The sequence below is a fragment of the Acromyrmex echinatior genome, unplaced genomic scaffold (genome assembly GCF_024713525.1).
Source record: "Acromyrmex echinatior isolate Ae372 unplaced genomic scaffold, ASM2471352v2 Scaffold22, whole genome shotgun sequence".
Classification (NCBI taxonomy): Eukaryota; Metazoa; Arthropoda; class Insecta; order Hymenoptera; family Formicidae; genus Acromyrmex; species Acromyrmex echinatior.
This window is the reverse complement of record NW_028259056.1, coordinates 138605-159196: the sequence shown is the minus strand read 5'-3', so window position 1 is coordinate 159196 and position 20592 is coordinate 138605. Positions and strand designations below refer to the sequence as shown.

The 20592-nt window shown below is 40.9% G+C and overlaps 2 protein-coding genes and 2 pseudogenes across 11 annotated transcripts in view; 3 read left to right on the top strand and 1 right to left on the bottom strand.

Moving 5' to 3' along the window:
• LOC105147649 (uncharacterized) overlaps positions 1–20592 on the bottom strand; it is a 118396-nt gene that overhangs the window by 58579 nt on the left and 39225 nt on the right. The window lies entirely within an intron of this gene.
• Positions 4–9547, top strand: LOC147906521 (uncharacterized). The gene is made up of 2 exons (XM_087416424.1): positions 4–781; positions 979–9547. The coding sequence occupies exon 2, from the start codon at positions 6347–6349 to the stop codon at positions 6866–6868; it is 522 nt and encodes a 173-aa protein (XP_087272550.1). The 5' UTR covers positions 4–781; positions 979–6346; the 3' UTR covers positions 6869–9547.
• Positions 14284–15009, top strand: LOC147906520 (uncharacterized; annotated as a pseudogene).
• On the top strand, positions 15291–19724 carry LOC147906519 (uncharacterized; annotated as a pseudogene).

Sequence of the window (20592 nt, the reverse complement as noted above, 5' to 3'; positions counted from 1 at the left end):
AAATAGATAATACTTTGTGTAAGTTGAACAATTTTTTTATTTAGTAGTAAACTGTACTTGAAACTGTAAACGCTTCTCAAAACTGTGTTTCCAAAATCGGTGACCAAGATATCTTGAAAATCACTTCACTGATCAAAGAAATTTTATATGCTGTTTTCAAACATGTAAATTTAGTCTTTAATCACAGGATTTTTTTTTCCAATGCGTTTTTTTTAATGGTATTTTTAAAAAATGTCCATTTTTTTCTTGAAAATTGAAAGTTCAACTTTGAATAGCCGCCATTTTGTTGTCAATTTTTCGGAATATCGAGCGATTAAAGACTAGATAAATTCATATATTAACTAAATCTGTCAGATTTTTTTCATTTCAGATAACCTCGTTCCAAATAGTAGTACCACAAAACGCGTTTTAGAAAACGGCTTTCCGGACATTAGCTATAACTCATATCTTTTATTAATATTTTTACATAAAAAAAAATATGAAAATTTTATCAAAGTAGATTCTTTCGAACATAAAATCTTTCTTACAAATATGTATATGCATATACTTTTTTGAAAAAATTCACGAAAATTTGTCTTTTTTTTTGACCTCCTAACTGAATACAGTACCCCTTAAACCCTTTATTATGAACTATAAATAAGTAAAATATGCAAATTTATGTTGAATCACATTATTTAATTGTTTGTGACAGCTATTCCCATAGGAGGTGACACATCTTATCCATATATACAGGGTGTTTCCGAAATAATTGGCCAAACTTTAAAAGCATATTCCACTCATTGTAAGGATAAAAAAAGTCATATAAACATGGGTTCGAAAATACTTTCTTTTCAAGTTATAATCATTTTTTATTTTATACTTATACCTATATTTTATTTTATACTTATATTTATATTTTATTTTATATTTATATTTATATTTTATTTTATATTTGTATCTATTTTTTATTTTATACTTATATCTATATTTTTATTACAGAAATTGCTGGAAATGATTTCCTTTCGCCTCGACGTCGTATGAATTATCGAAGACGTTCAAAAATTCTCAGAGCATTTCCACAGTAGCAACAGGAATATCATACACGAGAGTCTTTATAAGATGTCCCCATAAATAAAAATCCAAAGGATTCAAATCGAGAGAACATGCAAGCCAAGCAATGAAACCTCTTTTACTAATCCATCTATTGATGTAATTATTCAGGAACTCTCGAGCAGTGCGGCTGAAATGTGCTGGAGCTCCATCATGTATATGGTAAACCATATTTGATTGCATATCTCTAGTGGAATGTCTTCTAATACAATATTAGAGAAAGTTGCGTTTCCAAAAATTGTCTATAATTGTTACTTATGCTGATGCTGAGATTCAATAATATCTATGCGGATTTTCGTATGACCATAGATGATTATTATAATAATTTATTACAGCATCCTGCGAAAAATTTACTTCGTCTGTGAAAAGTTAACACTTCAAAATTTGGAAAAATACACTGTTGCAAAAATTACTTGTGATGCACTGATAAGAGAGCTTGTATGTGAGCTTGTAAGGATGCAAAAGAATTTCGTTTAATATCCTCCACATAATTGAGAAAGAAATGTTTTGCATTTCTAATAGGTCTCATACTAAGTCTTGGATTTTCTGTGACTCGTCTAATCACTTGCTCTTCAATTGCAGCTGCTCGAATGGTTCTGCTTCGTCCTCGATTCACTGTATTGGATAAGAAAGATCCTGTTTCCCTAAGTCGACGATGGACCGAACTGCAGATATTTTTAGCAGGACATCGTCTTTGAGGGAAGATTTGTTAATAAAGACGTTGAGCTTCTCTGCAGTTTCCATTAGCTCGCCCATATCTATAGTGGATGTCTGCCAATTCGATGTTAGAATAAGCTGCCATGTTGATGAATACTATCTTTACTCTTAAATGCTTAAATAAAAACTGATTCCAATTCCATACAGATCTATCTAATAACTCTTTATTTACTTTAGAAAATGAATAGAAGTACAATTCATGAAACGTCGAAGCGAGGCATACCGTCCGATGTAAATATGTTTATATGACCCATGTTTATATGACTTTTTTTCATCCTTACAATGAGTGGAATGTTCTTAAAATTTGGCCAACTATTTCTGAAACACCTTGTACATATATCAGGGGAAGGTGTCACTTTTGCAAGGTATGATATATTAATTTTTTCCAATAATACGGAATATTAAACATTAAATTTATAAATTTGTATAAAATAAAGAAAGGTCTCTAGAATATAAATAATATTTTTTCGTAACTTAATTCAATATCATTAAGAAATTATTCAAAAATAAATGCTCAAATGTGGCGTTTCTCCCCCCCTCCCTCCCCCCTCCCTAATCACCTTACATAACATGTATAAACATGGATAAAAATTGTATAATTATACATAATTGTATATGAAATATGTTCGTACATGTCCATACATCCTTCTTTCTTTTGTAAAATTACTTTTTATTATTGTTAGAAATCATTATTAGAAAAGTAATAATTCCTTTGTTTAATTAACATTAATTGTTGTTGGACGTGTGTATAAAATGAGTCTGTAAATTCATCTCTAGCACGACCTTAATTCTCACTAGAGCTATTAATTTGTTGTTTTTTTCAATAACTTAATTCATTATACACACGCACAGACAACGGCAATGGATTGTCGAAGGTTCGAAAACGATTCAATCACTCCGACGAACACGTCACGCGCGGCCACCAATCCCACGCGCGGATTTTCTGTCGCGCATGACTGTTGTATCGAAAGTCGATAGAAAAGAATCCGAGGCACCAATCAATCTTATACAACGAATGCCACGTAAAAATTACAATTGTGGCAAAATTTCATTGGACTTTATCAAGAGGAGATCCCGGGCCACAAAGGCAATAGAGCGCCAATCGTCGCCGCTCTCGCTCTCTTAGTGTTCAGAGTCTCGCTATTGTATCGTGTAGAAAACTGCCGTAAAAAAACGCCACGTGGAACTGCTGTAAGGAAGATTCCTTCGAGAACCGCCAAGAAATTGACGCGATTTTCTATTGCTACTGAGTAAGAATTTGGAAAAGGTGATTGCATGTAATACTTTGCGATAATTTTCAATTTGTGCTGAATTTGTTTGAAATAAAGTAAATCTTCTGTTAAACCACAAAGAAACGTAGTTCTTCTCACTTTTGTGCGTTATATCAGCCGTGTGCCGTCCTCTCGCTTTGTTTTTTCGCACGGTGCAGTCTGTATATTTCTGGTCCTTCGAGCCGGATACTCACCGGCAATCGCAGTGTCGAGTGCGTCGCGTTCAGTTTGCTAGTGCTGATAAAGAAGAATGAAGTGAGGGAGTGATGAATGAAGATCTGCATTTGCTGATGGCTCAGAGCGACATTCATGGTCGCATGGCTCGATTAGTGTCGAATCTGAAAAAGCTCGGCGCAGCGATCGGATTTGCTGACCCAGCCGAGATAACGTATGTCGAGCAACGAAGCTTCCTCAATGACTACTCCAGAAATTCAGAGCGAAGGAACCGAGTTCAGCCTCCAAATCAGAAGATGGTAAGCCTTCCGGAAGAATGTCTCTGCCTCGCCTAAAGATTCGTTCCTTCTCTGGCACATTCGAAGACATTTTCCAATCTATTGTCGGAGACAATTCATCAATCTCAGCAGTCGAGACAATTCATCAATCTCAGCAATCTTCGATCCGAAAACTCGCCTGGAATGGGAGTCACTGTCAAGCGCCTCGAATGACATGCCAACCCATGAGGCGCTGGTAGACTTCATAATTAAAAGGGCACTTACACTCAACGCCGCGAAGCCAAAATCCCTCAAGATCTCGGGGGACCCGCCGCGATCTGCAAAGTCGCATCACGTCAAGAGACACACCGAATCTCCACAGTGCGTCCTGTGCAAAGGCAAGCACCACGTGATGGTGTGCGAAAAGGAAAAATCCGCTATTCACCGCAAGGCCATCGCCGAAACTCATAGACTGTGCTTCAACTGTTTCGGCTTCCAATCGCGAAGTGCCAGTCTACGAGGACGTGTATGACATGCAAGTCTCACCACCACTCGATGTTGCACGACGCGTACGTTTCACCAAAATCCCAAGAGGTCAGCTCACTGTCAGCGGTGCGCTGCGACGACGACCACAAGGCGATTCTATTCGCAACTGCGCAAGTTTCCATCGCTGACCGTCACGGCAACCGGCATATCACGCGCGTACTCATCGATCAAGGTTCGAAAGTTTCTTTGATTTCGGAGGCATTGATCCAGCGCCTGCCTAGTCGAGATCGTCGGCATCAGCGGTAAAAGCTCTGGGCCTAGCAGAGGAAAAGTGACTCTCAACGCAGCCTCATTAACCACGGAGACCAAGTTCACTGCCAGAGCCTTCATTCTGCCGCTGTCGCTGTACCAAGGCGCTAACGTAAAGACCAAGACGGTCTTGCGGTCTCTGCGGAGTGGCCGCACTTGAAGGGGCTCCAACTAGCTGATCCGAATTACTTAGCAAACGATTCCATTGAGCTACTGTTTGGAGCGGAAGTATGCTCAATCATCCTCCAAAATGGTCTTTGCAAAGGAGGCCTTCAAGCACTTATCGCTCAGAAAACTCTGCTCGGCTGGATCCTGTCAGGAAGCTGCGACCAAGTAACCAACTCGACGGAGCGCCGCTCGCTTCAGTGCACCGCTGATCATGAGCTAGCCGAGCTCGTGCATCGCTTTTGGGAGCAGGAGAGAGACGCCCGCTCTCGCCACTCTCACGCCAAAGGAACAGCAGTGCAAAGACATTTTTGCACTGCAGCATCAACGTACTGCCGAAGGACGGTACAACATGGACGGTACATACATGGTACAACTACTTTTCCGATGATGCTAGTTGAAACTTGAAAATCCGCTGAACGACTCTTGACCGTCATGGAGCGATGCTGTGAGCGAGACTCACGATTCGGAGACCTCTACCGCGCCTTCCTGAAGGAATACGAGGACTTGGATCATATGGAATTGGCACGAGAACCTCCGAATTCCAGTGAGGATAGAAGCTTCCTCATCATGGCGTGTTCTGAAAATCCAGCATCACTATCAAGCTCAGGGTCGTCGTCAACGGACGCAGCATACAAGATCCGATGAGTCACTTAATATTCATCTTCTGGTCGTGTCAATCTGCTGCCACCCCTCGTGAACGTACTTCTACGGTGGCGATGGCATCGTTACGCGCTTGTAGTAACTGACATCGAGAAAATGTATCGCCAAATGTCGTTAATCGAGAAGATCAAAAATATCAATGTATTCTCTGGCGACACAACGTTAACGAGCCGATACGCGAATATACTCTAAAAATGATCACTTACGGTCTCGCGTGCGCGCCATTCGCGCTCTTCAACTGGCTAACGACGAAAGAGTTCATTATCCGTGAGGCGCAGATGCGACACAACTGCTACGTCGACGACATCGTAATCGGAGCATATTGCAAAGCCGACACTCTACAAATCGGAGCTCCGCAACCTCTGTGGAATGGCGGGCGGATTTTCTCTGCGAAAATGGGTCGCCAACTGCCATGAGCTTCTCCGCGACATCCCGAGCACTGCATCACCAGAAACTCGCTAGCTTGAGAACAAGACAACCATTCAACTCTGGGATTGCGCTGGTATCCGACTGGTGACGAATTCGCCTTCTCCGTTCCTCCTCGCACCGTCGTCGCTTTTACCAAGAGAAGCTTGCTGGCGGAAACTGCCCGACTCTTCGACCCGCTCGGATGGCTGGCTCCAGCCATAATTCAAGCGAAAATCTTAATTCAGTCTGCCTGGTTGCAGCAGTTAGACTGGGACGCACCGTTGCCGTCGATCATCACTGTGAAGTGGAAGCGGCTCTGGGAGGAACTTTCACTTCTCGAGAAGCTCAGAGTCGGCCGCTGGCTCGGCACCGGCGACACGAGCTCTCATCTCGAGCTACACGGCTTCGCAGACGCGTCCGAGAGAGGTTACGCCACCGTGGTGTACTTCCGCATCACCTCAAACAATCAAATCAAGACTCGCTTACTAATGGCCAAAGACAAGGTCGCGCCGATCAAACTCGTATCTCTCTCGCGACTCGAACTCTGCGCCGCCTTTCAAACATGCTCGTGCACACGCACTCTGTGTTGAAATTAGCTACAACATCAGTAACGTTGTGGTCAGACTCCAAAATCACGCTCCATTGGATTCAGGGCCACGCCTCTCGCTAGAAAACAGTAGTCAATCGAGTATCCCGGATCCAGCAGCAACTTCATGAGGCTCAATGGCGCCATGTCCCAGGCAAGAATAACCCCGCCGACTGTGCCTCCCGAGGACTTACACCACGCGAACTCCTCGGTCATCCCCTATGGACGGGTCCTGCATGGGAATCCGACGGAATGGCCAAGCGGAGACAAGGAACCCATCAAGGACATTCCGGAGCAACGGGCCACTCATCGCAGCCATCAGGAACAACCACGAGCCTGAAGAACTCCTTAGATTCTCATCATTGCATCAATTCCTGAGAGTAACTTCCTGGTGCTTACACTGGCGCCGCCGCCCAGTCAAACAAGCGGACAAGGAGCACCATTGGTCAACACTTCTCTCTGCCGAACTCGATACAACACTCCTGCAATGGATTCGCACAGTGCAACTGTTGCATTATCCGGAGGAAATGACCGCAATCACGAATAAACGCTGTCTTCCAAGACTTAGTCACCTGCGAGCCTTCAACTTGTACATAGACGACATGGAATCCTGCGAGGACGCCTCAAGCACGCTGCGCTGTCCTTCGACGAGTGGCATGCTCTCGTGCTTCCAAAGTCGTGGTTCACGCGATTGCTGGTGGAAGCCTATCATCGCCGCACTTTTCATGGAGGAGTTTAGTTAACTCTGAGGATGCTTCGATTCTGGTTCTGGATCCCACAGACCGAGCTATGATCAAGCGATGGCTGCACCAATGCGTGACGTGCATTCGGTGGAAAGCTGTCACTCCGCAACCTCCAATGAGAAACCTTCCTCCAGGGAGAGTGACTCATGCACGGCCATTTCTCAGAGTGGGCATCGACTACGCCAGGCCTATTTTCATCAGGACGAGCAAAGGGCGTGGTCACAGCGCTCACAAAGCCTTCATTGCTATTTTCGTTTGTTTTAGCTCCAAAGCAGTTCACCTTGAGACTGTTTCAGATTATACCACCGACGCTTTCCTGGCTGCTCTCCGCCGCTTCACATCTCACCGAGGGCTTTGCTCGGACATCTACTCCGACTACGGCACCAATTTTGCGGATGCTGACAGACAACTGCGAGAGATGCTCCGAGCCTCCTCCTCAGAAGGACGACAAATCGCACACGTCGCCACATCAGAAGGAATCCGATAGCATTTTAATCCCCCTTCTGTACCACACTTTGATGGTCTCTGGGAGGCGGCCGTGAAGTCAGCAAAGTATCACCTGCGCAGAACCATCGGCGAAACCAGACTCACCTTCGAGGAGATGAGCACCCTACTTGCACAAGTGCATGAATTCCCGGCCCATGCATGCACTCTCAGACGACTCCGACGACCTCACGGCTCTGACACCTGCTCATCGGGGCACCACTGTTAGCCATCCCCGAGCAATCATTGACTGAAGAAAAGAAAAATTTAATTTCTAGGTGGCAACTCATCCAGAGGATGCGAGATCACTTTTGGCAGAGATGGTCACGCGAGTACTTGCATACTCTGGTTACCAGACCGAAGTAAACCAAAGAAGCATTGTCACCACGATCGGATCGCTGTGTCTCATCCGCTCCGAAATAGCACCGCCTAACAAGTGCCATTGGCACGGATCATGCAGATACATTCTGGAGACGACGGTGGTGCGAGTGGTCACATTCAAAATGGCCTCATCCGAGTTGATTCGTCCGCTAATCAAATTGGTGTTATTGCCAGAAGATGCCAATGCGTTCACCTCGCACAAAAATGCGCCGAAAGAAAAGGAGAGCGGGGAGTAGTCGTTTTGCATGTCCATAAATTGTTGTGCAATTTTATTTTCATTTTTTTTTGTACAACTCTCGATCACCGTTCTCCCACGGATGCGTTCATCGTATTTGCCGCGTGTTTCTGTTTAAACGTTCACAATCAATTGCTGTAATTTCAATTCATTTGGCGCAAGTGTTTAGTACGTGTGCACCAACGTGTTCTGTCGTGCACATGAATTCCAGTTGAAAGCTCGGGACAGCAGGTTACAATAAAATTATCAACTTCGTAAATTAAATGTTCGCGTTCTCAAAATTTGTAATTAGAATCGCTTTCGATTAAACAAGCTACGCCCGAGGTCACTTCTATGCACATGTCGTCACGGAGATGACGAGACGGGCGGGAATGTTTGAGATTAATTCATAGAAAAGTAATAATTTCTTTGTTTAATTAACATTGATTGTTATTGGACGTGTGTATAAAAATGAGTCTGTAAATCATCTCTAGCACGACCTTAATTCTCACCAGAGCTACTAATTTGTTGTTTTTTTCAATAACTTAATTCATTATACACACGCACACAGACAACGGACTATCGAAGATTAGAGAACGATTCAATCACGCACGCGAGCGCCGCGCTCCGACGAACACGTCACGCGTGGCCACCAATCTCACGCGCGGATTTTCTGTCGCGCATGACTGTTACGTCGAAAATCGATAGAAAAGAATCCGAGGCGCCAATCAATCTTATACAACGAATGCCCCGTAAAAATTACAACTGTGGCAAAATTTCATTGAATTTTATCAAGAGGAGATCACGAAGGCAATATATGCGCCAATCGTCGCCGCTCCCACTCTCGCTCTCTTAGTATTCAGAGTTTCGCTATTGTATCATGTAGAAAACCGTCGTAAAAAACGCTACGTGGAACCGCTGTAAGGAAGATTCCTTCGAGAACCACTGAGAAATCGACGCGATTTTCTATTGCTACTGAATAAGAATTCGAAAAAGCTGATTGTGTATAATACTTTGCAATAATTTTCAATTTGTGCTGAATTTGTTGTAAGAAATAAAGTAAATCTTCTGTTAAACCACAAAGAAAGTGGTTCTTCTCACTTTTGTGCGTTATATCAGTCGTCCTCTCGCTTTGTTTTTTCGCGCGGTGCATTCCCGCACAATTATAAAAACAATAATAATAATAATTAGAAAATATAAATAATTGCAAGAATAATTTTGTTTTTAAAAAAATCATTTTATAAAAGAAAAAAGGATGAATATATGTGGACATATTTCATATATAATTATATGTGGAATGGAGCCCTCCGACACATAGGTGTCGACTGATTACCGGCGAAGAAGGAGAAAGGGCGTGACGAGTTGAGCACGGACAGTGATGGAGAGCACGAATCGGTGAAGAATAAAATGTGATCTCAATAAATGAAAAGTAAAAGTGTCGTTCTTTCCATTCGTTGCTTCTCTCTACAATAGATCCCACATTATATTGTATATAATTATGTTTATAAATGTGCGTGCGTGCGTGCGTGCGTGCGTGCGTGCGTGCGTGCGTGCGTGCGTGCGTGCGTGCGTGCGTGCGTGCGTGCGTGCGTGCGTGCGTGCGTGCGTGCGTGCGTGCGTGCGTGCGTGCGTGCGTGCGTGCGTGCGTGCGTGCGTGCGTGCGTGCGTGCGTGCGTGCGTGCGTGCGTGCGTGCGTGCGTGCGTGCGTGCGTGCGTGCGTGCGTGCGTGCGTGCGTGCGTGCGTGCGTGCGTGCGTGCGTGCGTGCGTGCGTGCGTGCGTGCGTGCGTGCGTGCGTGCGTGCGTGCGTGCGTGCGTGCGTGCGTGCGTGCGTGCGTGCGTGCGTGTGTGTGTACGAGAGCAGATCAATAAGTACCCGTGTTTCAAGACAGGCGACGTTGCTGATGCAATCTTGATATTATCTTTCATAATCGACAAGTTTGTAAATATTCCATATGAATAAAATGTGAATTATATAACGTATTCCTGTTTTGGAAAATCTGTATCCTTCCTTGCGTTCATAACGTTATTAGTTTGTACATTTTATTTCACAGATCAAATAAAGATTAAACATCGGAATTAACTTCTTTATTAATTTTTTCCGACTAAACAAAAATGATTTAGTGGCAATTAACTCAGAAATGTTCCAACAATATTAAAAATATTTTTTCGATGCTTGTAAAAATATTTTATGCGAACCATAAACAAAAAACTTCAGAAAAATCGTAAAAACCGGAAAAATTGACAAATTTTGAAATATAAAACCAAATAATTCGAAAGAAAAAGATCGTTAAAAATATCTGACAATTTATATTTATAGCTAGTGTGTCGGGTGACTACACCTAATATTCGAATAAATGAATAAAAAATAAATAAAAATACTTATTCGAATATACTTTTTTATTCGTCAAAAAACGAATAAATACTTTTTCATTCCATTTGAATAAATATTTTTTGAATATGATTACGAATATTTTCGTTTTGTATTCACTTTTACTATGAATTATCTGCACACATATAGCTTGCAAGCCTGCAAGAGAAAACAAAAATCTATAAAAGCAATGGCTTACACCGTGCGCTTAGTCCATCACCTATACAATGGGCCTATAAGTCCAGGTTTAACCTATAGGTTAAACAAAGATATTTTTATTGGAAATAAATAATATCTCAGAATTTAAATGTCTACAGATCATAATGAATGATGCGTCCAAGATATCTTATAACATGTTTATGACATTACTGTGACGTAACCGGAATTATATCGGAATATGTATAACGTTCTATCAAATAGATATTTATAAATTAAAAATGTATTACTTTCTAAAATATTTTTCAAAATTTCTAAATTTCCTTCATAAAATTCGAATATTACAATGACAAAAATAAATAAAATTCAGTTTTTTTACTTAAAATCATTAAAGTGCCGGTTAAGGGTAATGATTGCTTATTGGAGCTTTTTTTCAATTTATATTTTGTTTGAATGAATATGAATACTCATTAAATATTCATTGTAAATAAATATTTTTTGAAAACCTAAAATTTTTAATGAATATATGATTACACTTTTTTTTATGTAAAAATTTTGAATAAATATTATACAATTTGGAACTCGATTACAATTTTTTGTATTCATTAGGCACACTACTTATAGCTGTATGTTTCTAATTTAAAACCTTTTTTAAAAAACTAATTTCCAACCATTTGTTTAGAAGTTAAAGTTGAATTTAAAGCGCCAAAGCAGCCCGCGCATCATTTATAGTGCGCGATATCTTCTCGAGTTTGACACATAGTTTCCGAATACAGCAGCATGTTGTGTAATGTTTTTTGGTCACTGATTTCAAATCTTAAGTAAAACATGTGCAATTCAAAATGGCGGATTCAATATGGAGAACAAAAATTTTTTAAAATCAGTACATGAAAATCGATATTTGGTAATTTTGTCTCTGATTACTACTGTAATTACAATTGTTGAATTCAAAATAGCAGATCCAATGGCGATGAATAATGAGTAAACATACATGGAATGGTGATTTTAGTGTTATCCATCCTTTATTACAGATATCATCTTATTATAATAAGGATGACGCTAAAATCACTGTTCCGTGTACATTTACTATCACTTTTCATCATCACCATTGGATATGTCCATACATATCCATACATTCTTTCTGTTGTAAAATGATTTTTTCTAAAACAATGTGAAAATTATTCTTGCAATTATTTATATTTTTTAATTATTATTATTCTTTTATTTATAATAAAGAAGTTTCACAAAAAAAAAGAAGGATATATGGACATGTATAGATATATTTCATATATAATTATAAATAACTATATTTTAATCCATGTTTATACATGTTACGTATATTTATATATATTCATACATGAAAAATTTTTTATTTGGAGTACAAATTAGTTCGGTCCGTCTTTTTTGTTCAAAAATGCATTTATTTCAAAACAAAATGAATGAACAGATTAATAATAAATTAAAGTATTGGCTACTATTTTTTCTCAGGCAATTTTCGAATTCCATCTCGAAAAAATGACTCTTTGAAGGCGAATTTTCGATTTCTGCGAAAGAAGTCAACCGATGACGTGCTGCATCCTTCGGAACAATCAGTAATCAGAAGGAGCAATGTCCGGAGAATACGACGGGTGCGGTAAAACATCCCATTTGAGCGTTTCCAAATATTTTTTTACGACTTTTGCGACATGAGGCTGAGCGTTGTCAGGAAGAAAAATAACTTTATCATGTTTTTGCTCGTATTCTGGCCGTTTTTCTCGCAATGCACGGCTCAAACGAATCAATTGTAGCCGATCGCCTGTAATGGAATCGCCAGTTTCAGCAGCTCATAGTAAACAACACCCTTTTGGTTCCACAGATACAGAGCATGATCTTCGAACCATGAATGTTCGGCTTTGGTGTTGATGTTGAGATCGATGGCAACGATTGACCGGGCTTAGCGTAGTATTTTTTTCTTCTTGGGGTTGTCGTAGAATATCCACTTCTCATCTCCAGTCACAATCCGATGCAAAAAACCTTTTCTTTGTTGTCTTTGAATCAGCTGTTCGAAAAATCGCCTTTCAACGTCTCTCGGTTTCAGTTCATAAGGCAATTTCCTTGTTTTTGAATTATTTCCATGGCTCTCAATCAGAAACGGCTTGTTGAGTTACTCCCAATGATTCTGCAAGCTCCTCTTGCGTTTGACTTTGATCTTCTTCGAGTAATGCGTCTAATTTTTTGTCTTCGAATTTTTTTGGCTGTCCGAGGCTTGTCTTCAACGCTGAAATCTCCATCTTTGAAACGTCGAAACCATTCCCTACATGATTTATCAGCTTTCGTTGGGACCCACCCCCAATCGGGAGAGATCGCCGAGTGCTTGTTTTTTCGTAGGAATCCATGGATCTATCAAAAACTAACTTCGACGAGAAGGAGACAGCTTCCACGACTACGTTGAGAAGGGAGAGGATATACTGGGTAGTGGCCAGACAGGTGGCAGAGAGCAGGCCCGTCCCTTGCAAACACGTGGCAACCATCTACTGCGCCTACATGGCGGGGATCCCGTCTACCACAAGGAGGATCTATGTGAAGCGATGGATACACACAATGACTGCGATGAAGGAGATGCCGAATCCGCTCGACTATATGTGGACGGTGTTGTCCTATGACAATAAGACCAACCGAACCCCCCCCCCTCCCCCATCCTTCAACTACGCGGGAAAGGGACGAACTGGCACCCGGCACATCAGAGGGCGCCTGGTAATCTGTCGCGGGCAAATTCTACGTCGTCTCTAACATCGCACAGTGGTTCCAAATCCCGAAAAACTGGTCAAAAATCGAAAAATAAATTTTCTATTTAGGGGATTTAAAGTGTTGGATTAGGAAGACTGATAGTTCAACTGTCAAACACACAATCAAGAGGGATTGACTGTTTATATTTGCGTTTTAAATCCAGTGCTAATGACCTTCACACGAGTGACATTTAGCGCGCACAAAAGAGAAAAAGTAACGACAAATTCACATGTACATCAAAATTCGTACAGTTCATCAATTTTAATTCTGCAAAATAGAGCCTTGTGTTGAGAGTAAGTAGAATATTAATATCTATTATACAAACCATGTTAACAATAAATAAAATAATTTACAAGTAATTGTAATGAAATTTAACGTAAAATTGCATGTAAAAATTTTAAAAACATAGAGAAAAAATTATAAGTTCTGCAACAAAATTTATTTTATATTGTAGGTTATATTATTTGTTAATAAAATAAACAAAAACCAGCTGCCACTAGGTGCCATTCTAATTTTTGCCCCAGTACGCTTGAAACGCACGTAGTAGAGCAGTCATTTGCATACATTAGCTATGAAAAATCGATCGAAATGTGTAGATTCTGTCTAGCACTGTTTGAAACAATTTCTCATGAATAATTAATAATAATTAAACAGCTACATGTAATTAATATTCTTAGAAATATATTTTAATGCTTTAGAACCTACTGATAATGCTGAAATAATTGGTTTATCGAGAAAGGAAACTTCTTTTAGTGAGAGATCATTTGAATGATAATGTGATCATAGCATGAAATAATTGAAAAGCTGATGTCCAATAAGTTGCAGTATTCTTTTACGTTACCGGGAGATGTAAAACCAGTCATACGCAAATTATTGCACGATTTTACAAAGTGGCAACAAGTTCACAGAACACAAGAAACATTTTTTCAACAATTTCATGAATGGCTAAGCGTATTCATTTCTTTCAATAAAACCGAATAAGTTTTAAAAACGCTAAAAAAGTCAAATTCAGGTTGCCCTTCTTTAGATTTTAAAGCTTCTAGTGAACAAAGCGAAGGAAGACCGAAGACATTCGTTCACAAGCAAATGTTGAAGAACTGTTTTACGCTATCCAAATGAGTCTTCGAGTCTCAGGAAAATTAGATGCTGCAAAAGTTGTTAAAGATGTGACATTGTATCAAACGCGGACAGTCTACCAAAAGCCCAAAAGTACAAAAGATCTTTGGAATTCATTCTAGAAAGCATTCTTTCCGGCGATTCTGCCCTTTCGTTTATAATTGAGTAGAAATTATCAAGAAATCAGTATCAGGGATTATGAAATATAAGTATAGAAAATAATTGTAAGTTATATCCGCCATATAAAGCAATATTAGAAGCGAAGCGTTATCCACTTAAATCGCTATAACCGAATGTAATGCAGAGATAAAACTACAGTTTTTATTAGATCATACAGTTGAACGAATTTTGTTCAGCTTTGATTCAAATGGACATTATTAAGAGCTTGACTTCTGAAAACGTTCGTAATTTAAATTTGATTTGCAAGTGGTTGTGATGGCAGCTCTGGCCAAAATATGTACAAATAAAAATTTAATGATGACGGAAGCAAATCAGATTCGAATATTTTTTTTACTTCGCTTGTACCACTACAGTTCGTATCTGTTGATCAAGTAACAAATACAGAAATTATTGTATGGGAAAATCCGAGACCTTCATCTCTTCGATTTTGTAGATCAATAAGAATACAATTTTTGCATGAAAATACGGAAGACTGAACGAAACAGATTATATTAAAGAACAAGAAAGTAAACTTTTGAAACAATTGTAGACGGAAAAGAAATAATCATATCTTATAAACTTTTCCTAACAATGATAGATGGTAAAGTTTGCAATGGCAATCACCAGTACTTCATCTACTTAACGTTGCTATTTATGTAAAGCAACATCAAAAAAATTTAATGATATCAATGAAATCCTACAAAAAGAAGTCAGTAAAAATAATTTACAATTTAGATTGTCTACGTTACATGGATACGGTTTTTTGAGTGTTGTTTGCATGTATCTCACAAACTGGACATACAAAAATGACAAACGCGCAGTGCTGAAGAGAAGAAAAAAACAGAGACGCGAAAAAAAATTTACAAAAAAAATTATACAAAAAGGTTTCCGTTTACAATTAGGGCTTATCGTCAATCAATTAAAGCCTGGATTTGGTAGTACTAATGATGGAAATACTGTTCGGCGAAAACTCGACTGTTTCTGCCTTTATAACGAGAGTAGATGAAGATTTAATCAAAAGATTTCACGTTATATTACAAGCAATTTCAAGTGACCATGAAATTCATCTCATTAAATTTCAGAAATATACCTTAGAAACGGCACGCAAATTCGTAGAGTTGTATCCCTAGTTTTATGCCAACTACTGTGCACAAACTTTTAATTCATGGCACAGAAATAATAGCTTCCTCTCTATTACCGATCGGACAAATGTCTGAAGATGCACAGGAATCTTGCAATAAATACATTAAAAGGTTTCGAGAAGACTTTTCGCCAAAAATGTACCCGTGCGAAAACCATGGAAGATGTATTTTTACGGCTGCTGGTGGCATCAGATCCATTTATTTTAAGCTTACGAAAATTATCTCAAAAGAAATTAAAATCGTTATCACCAAAAACAGTACAATTATTAATTCTGCCAACACTTGAGATGAGTGATGAAAGCTGTAACATTTTAGAATCAACTGACTATAACACAGATGATTCAATAGATGATAAATTAATTTATAATATATTTCAAATTTTTATTTCATAATTGTCATTATTAACATTCATTCATTTTAATAATTTACATCAAGTAACAATTTATATAGAGATATTATTTATAATATTTGCTTTAGATTAATAGACTTCAATTTAAAAAAAAATTTTTCTTTTTAGAACTCATTATACTATACTAAGGATGGAAATGTGACCGAAACTTGTTATTAAATTCATCAAAAATAGATATTATGAAAAACAAGAAATTGTCTTGGATTTTATATTTGTCAAATATTAGGTGTTGGAATTAATTCGTAGCGTTTTTAATGAAAGAATGTTATTTATTTCACATGAGCATTAAAAAATACATTAATGAAAGTACTTCCCATCACTTATAAAACTACGAATTAATTCCAACACCTAATAATATATTTTATTATTTATAAATAGTATATTTTAATAAGTGCAGAATTATTTCCTATTTTTTATTTATTTTAATTTTTATATTAATAAGTTCCTAGATCTTTAATCTTTTTAATAAGTAATTAAAAATATAACATGCCAAATTTCTGTTCAAATATTATAATTTTTATTATTACATTTTTTTATTACATTCTTAATATTTTTCTTCATTTTTATTTTGAATTTGTAATTAATGATTATTTAAAAAAAAACAGGATGTTTAGTATAAATTTTAGCTTGAATGCTGAGGAGGAATACGTTCACCGGTCTACCGGTAAGCTTTCGGAAATAATGACGAAAGAATTTAGAATGTTCTGCAAAGTCGCGGAGAAGTCAACTAACCTGAATGGGACATTCCGGAAGTATATCTATCTGGGAGGCAAACACCAGAATCTTCGTGCACGTTGTTGAACAAAAGGGCGCACGGGGACCCGCAGCTTCCTCCGAGAGAGGATTCGCGCCTTGAGGAATATAGAAGAGAAATCTCCAACCTCCACAAGGAGACAACGTATCTGCGAGAGCAGGAAATAAGCATTACGTCGCTGAAGGAACTAAAGTCAGCCCTCCTGCCTCCGAAGTAACCGGTATCTGGAGGAGCAGCATCCTGGAGACCGCATTAATCACCGAGGGCGAGATCCGCAAGGGCGCAGAATGTGCCCGGCTGCAAAGGGCCGCCAGGACTGCGGTGGGGGCGCCCTGGGAGGCAGTGGCAATAAGAATGAGGAACTCTCCAAGCCCCCATTCACTCCGGAGGAGATGCGGGGGGGGGGTCCCATGCATGGAGACCACCATTGCAAGGAATCTATGCACTTATAGATAACAGGAGCAGCCGACAGGCTCAGAATAGGACACTAGTCCACATCGACTACCGCGCGGACATACCCGGGATGATAAAATCGGCTCTCGAGAGCGCACTTCCGGCACTTTCTTAACAAAAATGAGATACACGCTCACTGGCAGGAATCATTCGGCGGACTATGTGTTTAACAGTCTCGCCGCTACCTGGAGAGCAGGCACGGAGGTGGCCATGCCCCTGCCTCGCGCTCCCGTGAACAGCCGGATCCCACCACACCCATCGCGATCTCGGCAACGCGGAGGGAGCGCAGGGCCGCCAAAAGGGCTAATGCGAACGCAACGGCCGGAATATAGACGGTGACAGGAGCAGGTCTCACCGCAGCACCGAAGCAGCGTCGGAGCCACCAAATTGAGGACCGCAGCAACATCCGAGGCAGCAACCTGTAAAGATGGAAAACCGACCTGTACGCGGGAAAAAGACACCTGTAGTGTCGAAACCGGGAGACCCGGCAAGGCTGCGGCTCCCCAGGGCGGCGGCGGTGTCGGTGACCTGCCCTCCTGGGGAGTACGTGGAGATAATGCGACTCGCCAGGGAGAGGGTGAGCTTGGAAGAGCTGGGGATCTGTGCATCAGGCATGGAGTGACAGAGTCCCTGATCATCGAGATTCCGAGCTCGGAGGGGGATCTCCTATCTACGAAACTCAGTTCCGTGAAACGAACTGAGAGTGTAAGAGTCGCGCGCCCTCAGAAATATGCGAAATATCTTCGGGTTCGGGACTTGGATGACTCGGTCTCTCCTAGGGAGGTCGCGGAGGCGGTAGCGCGCTGTGGCGGCTGCGACCGCGAGGAGGTCCAAGTTAGGGCGATCCACGTGACCCGAAGTGATCTGGGCACAGTCTGCCCGGTGGGCACAGCAAAGAGGATCGCCGCCGATGTCCGACACCCGATTAGCTGAACTCACTGTAGAAGTCCTCCCCCAAGGACCCTTACAGTGTTATAAGTGTCTGGGAATGGGCCACGTGAGGGCGACGTGCCCGAGTGGGGTGGACCGCAGCAGTTGTTGTTACCTGAGAGATTCTGGGTCACGCGATGCGGGATTGTGCGGCGAAGGCAACGTGCCTGCCGGGATGCGGGAAGAAGCTCACTGAGCCACCGCTCTGATGGCAGGACATGCCCACTCGCTAAGAGGGGGCATACGAGGAGGATGTCCCCTTCGACAGAGTCGGGCGGCCCGCAAGACTCTCCTACGAGAGTGTCCCTGCATTCCAGCCAGACGTGGTCGAAAAGATGGACATTGCCACGGAAGAGGCAATAGACTCGCTGAGATAGGATATTTCTTGACATCCTCCAGGATGCCTTTGGCAACCTAGGCCGCCGCCGCGGAGCACAGGACCTTTCTGCATTCCCTCGCGGAACGCGGCCGGGAATAGTGGCGGAGCCCCATTGAGCACTCCAATTGGGTGGCCAACGGGTGCGACTCCGTCGTCTAAGGAATGGGGGGGGGGGGGCCACTTCGCCTCTCTACCGGAAAGTGATGTAGGGGAGGGCCTTCGTCGAGTGAAGGCCCGTCAGTGTGGCGGCCTACTACCCGCCGCCCAGCTGGAGCCTGGCGGACTATAAGTTGGACGCCGGACGCCGTGAGTGATTTCATCAGGAGGCGGCGTTCGGCGTCGGCGCTGATCGCGGAGAACTTTAACGCTTAGTCGCAGCGACGGGGGTCCCCCGCGACGAACGCCAGGGAAAGACTGGTGGAGGAATGGGATCGACGGACTCGGGCTCTGCCTGCTGAATCATGATAACGCGTACACGAAACGGGCCGGGATGGCAATTTCGCTCGCGTTTTCGGGGAATCGGCGATGCTCGATATGTTTAGAGTTTATCACCGTGCACGGTTTATCACCGTGCCCATCAGAATACGACTTTCGAACACCATTTCGATGACACGCCAACGGAGTCCGTATCTGACGCCCACATGCATGAATCTTCCACAGATTCCTTCAGACTTTTGAACTACGCGATACATGCGATCAATAATCGTCTATTATCGATTGATATCGCATGTGTTTGATATGACTCTGCTCCTCCAATGATTTGATAAACTCGTCGCATCGCTGTTCCCACGCGCTGTATTCGTCTATGATACTTAAGCAGGGTAATTTGGTCAATCAAATCACGTTCCATGTTGTCACTTGCGCTTTCAAATTGATTAATGACGTTATTTAACTAAATCTTGTTATTTTTATATCATTATATCTATTTTTATTAATGATATCATCGCCTAGATATCTCATGCCTTGAAAAAATCTTAAATTATGCTAACAAAGCAGCTATAATTTGATAAAATTGCAAATGTTGCATTTTTGCAGGTGTTGCATCGAATTACATTGACAATATCATCGCCAAAACATGTTAATATCTATTGAAAAAATTTCTTATATTGCACTGACAAAGCAGCTGTACATTAGTTGATATTGCACTATTTGCAACGTCGCATTTCAATTATATCATATTATATATATATATATATATATATATATATATATATATACACATACAGGGTGGGCCATCTATTGGTACGTTTTTAAAAATGCGATCAAATGAGCATACATTGATATTTTTTATTAATTTTTTTTTTGTTGTGAAGCTAAAAGTATCCGCGTCAAGAATGAAAAACGATTTCGTTCATGTGGCTCCCTCTACTGGCCTTACAGTATGCCATTCGGTCACCCCAATTATTAATGACATTTTGGACTACCTCGGCGCCAATTTCACTCAAAACAGTCGTAATATAATGTCATCCACTAACATCCCTTTCTCACGAACTTTCCTCACCAATTTGCGTATAGCTCCTTCGGTGGGTGCTCTATCACGACCCATATTTCTTTTCAAAATTCGTACAGTTTCGGCGACACAGCACTGACTTTGAAAATAAGTTTTTAAAATTTCAAAACGCTCTTCAAGAGAAAACATGTTGTTTCGTGCCGCGGACGGTATGACTAATAAACTGTCAAAATTTCGGGTCTGTAGCTCGTTCGGTGTTGCCATACGACGAAATTCAAAAACGTACCAATAGATGGCCCACCCTGTATATATATATATATATATATATATTATTTGAGAACATCGCATTTGTATCGTATTAGCATTGTCATTGCGAAACATGCTAAATGTCTTTGAAAAAAATTTTTATGTTACGATGACAAGCTCATATTGCAAATTTGCTGACGCTGCAATTTGCAGTGTCAGATTGATGTCATCATCGGATGTCTCTAAAAATCTTTTGTTATAAAATCTAACATTTGCATTTTTTATGTCATTGGCCGGAAATGGTCACATAAATATCC

Bases quoted from the DNA above. Each gene is read 5' to 3' on its own strand.
- LOC147906521 (XM_087416424.1), top strand. From the start codon at position 6,347: ATGGACGGGTCCTGCATGGGAATCCGACGGAATGGCCAAGCGGAGACA.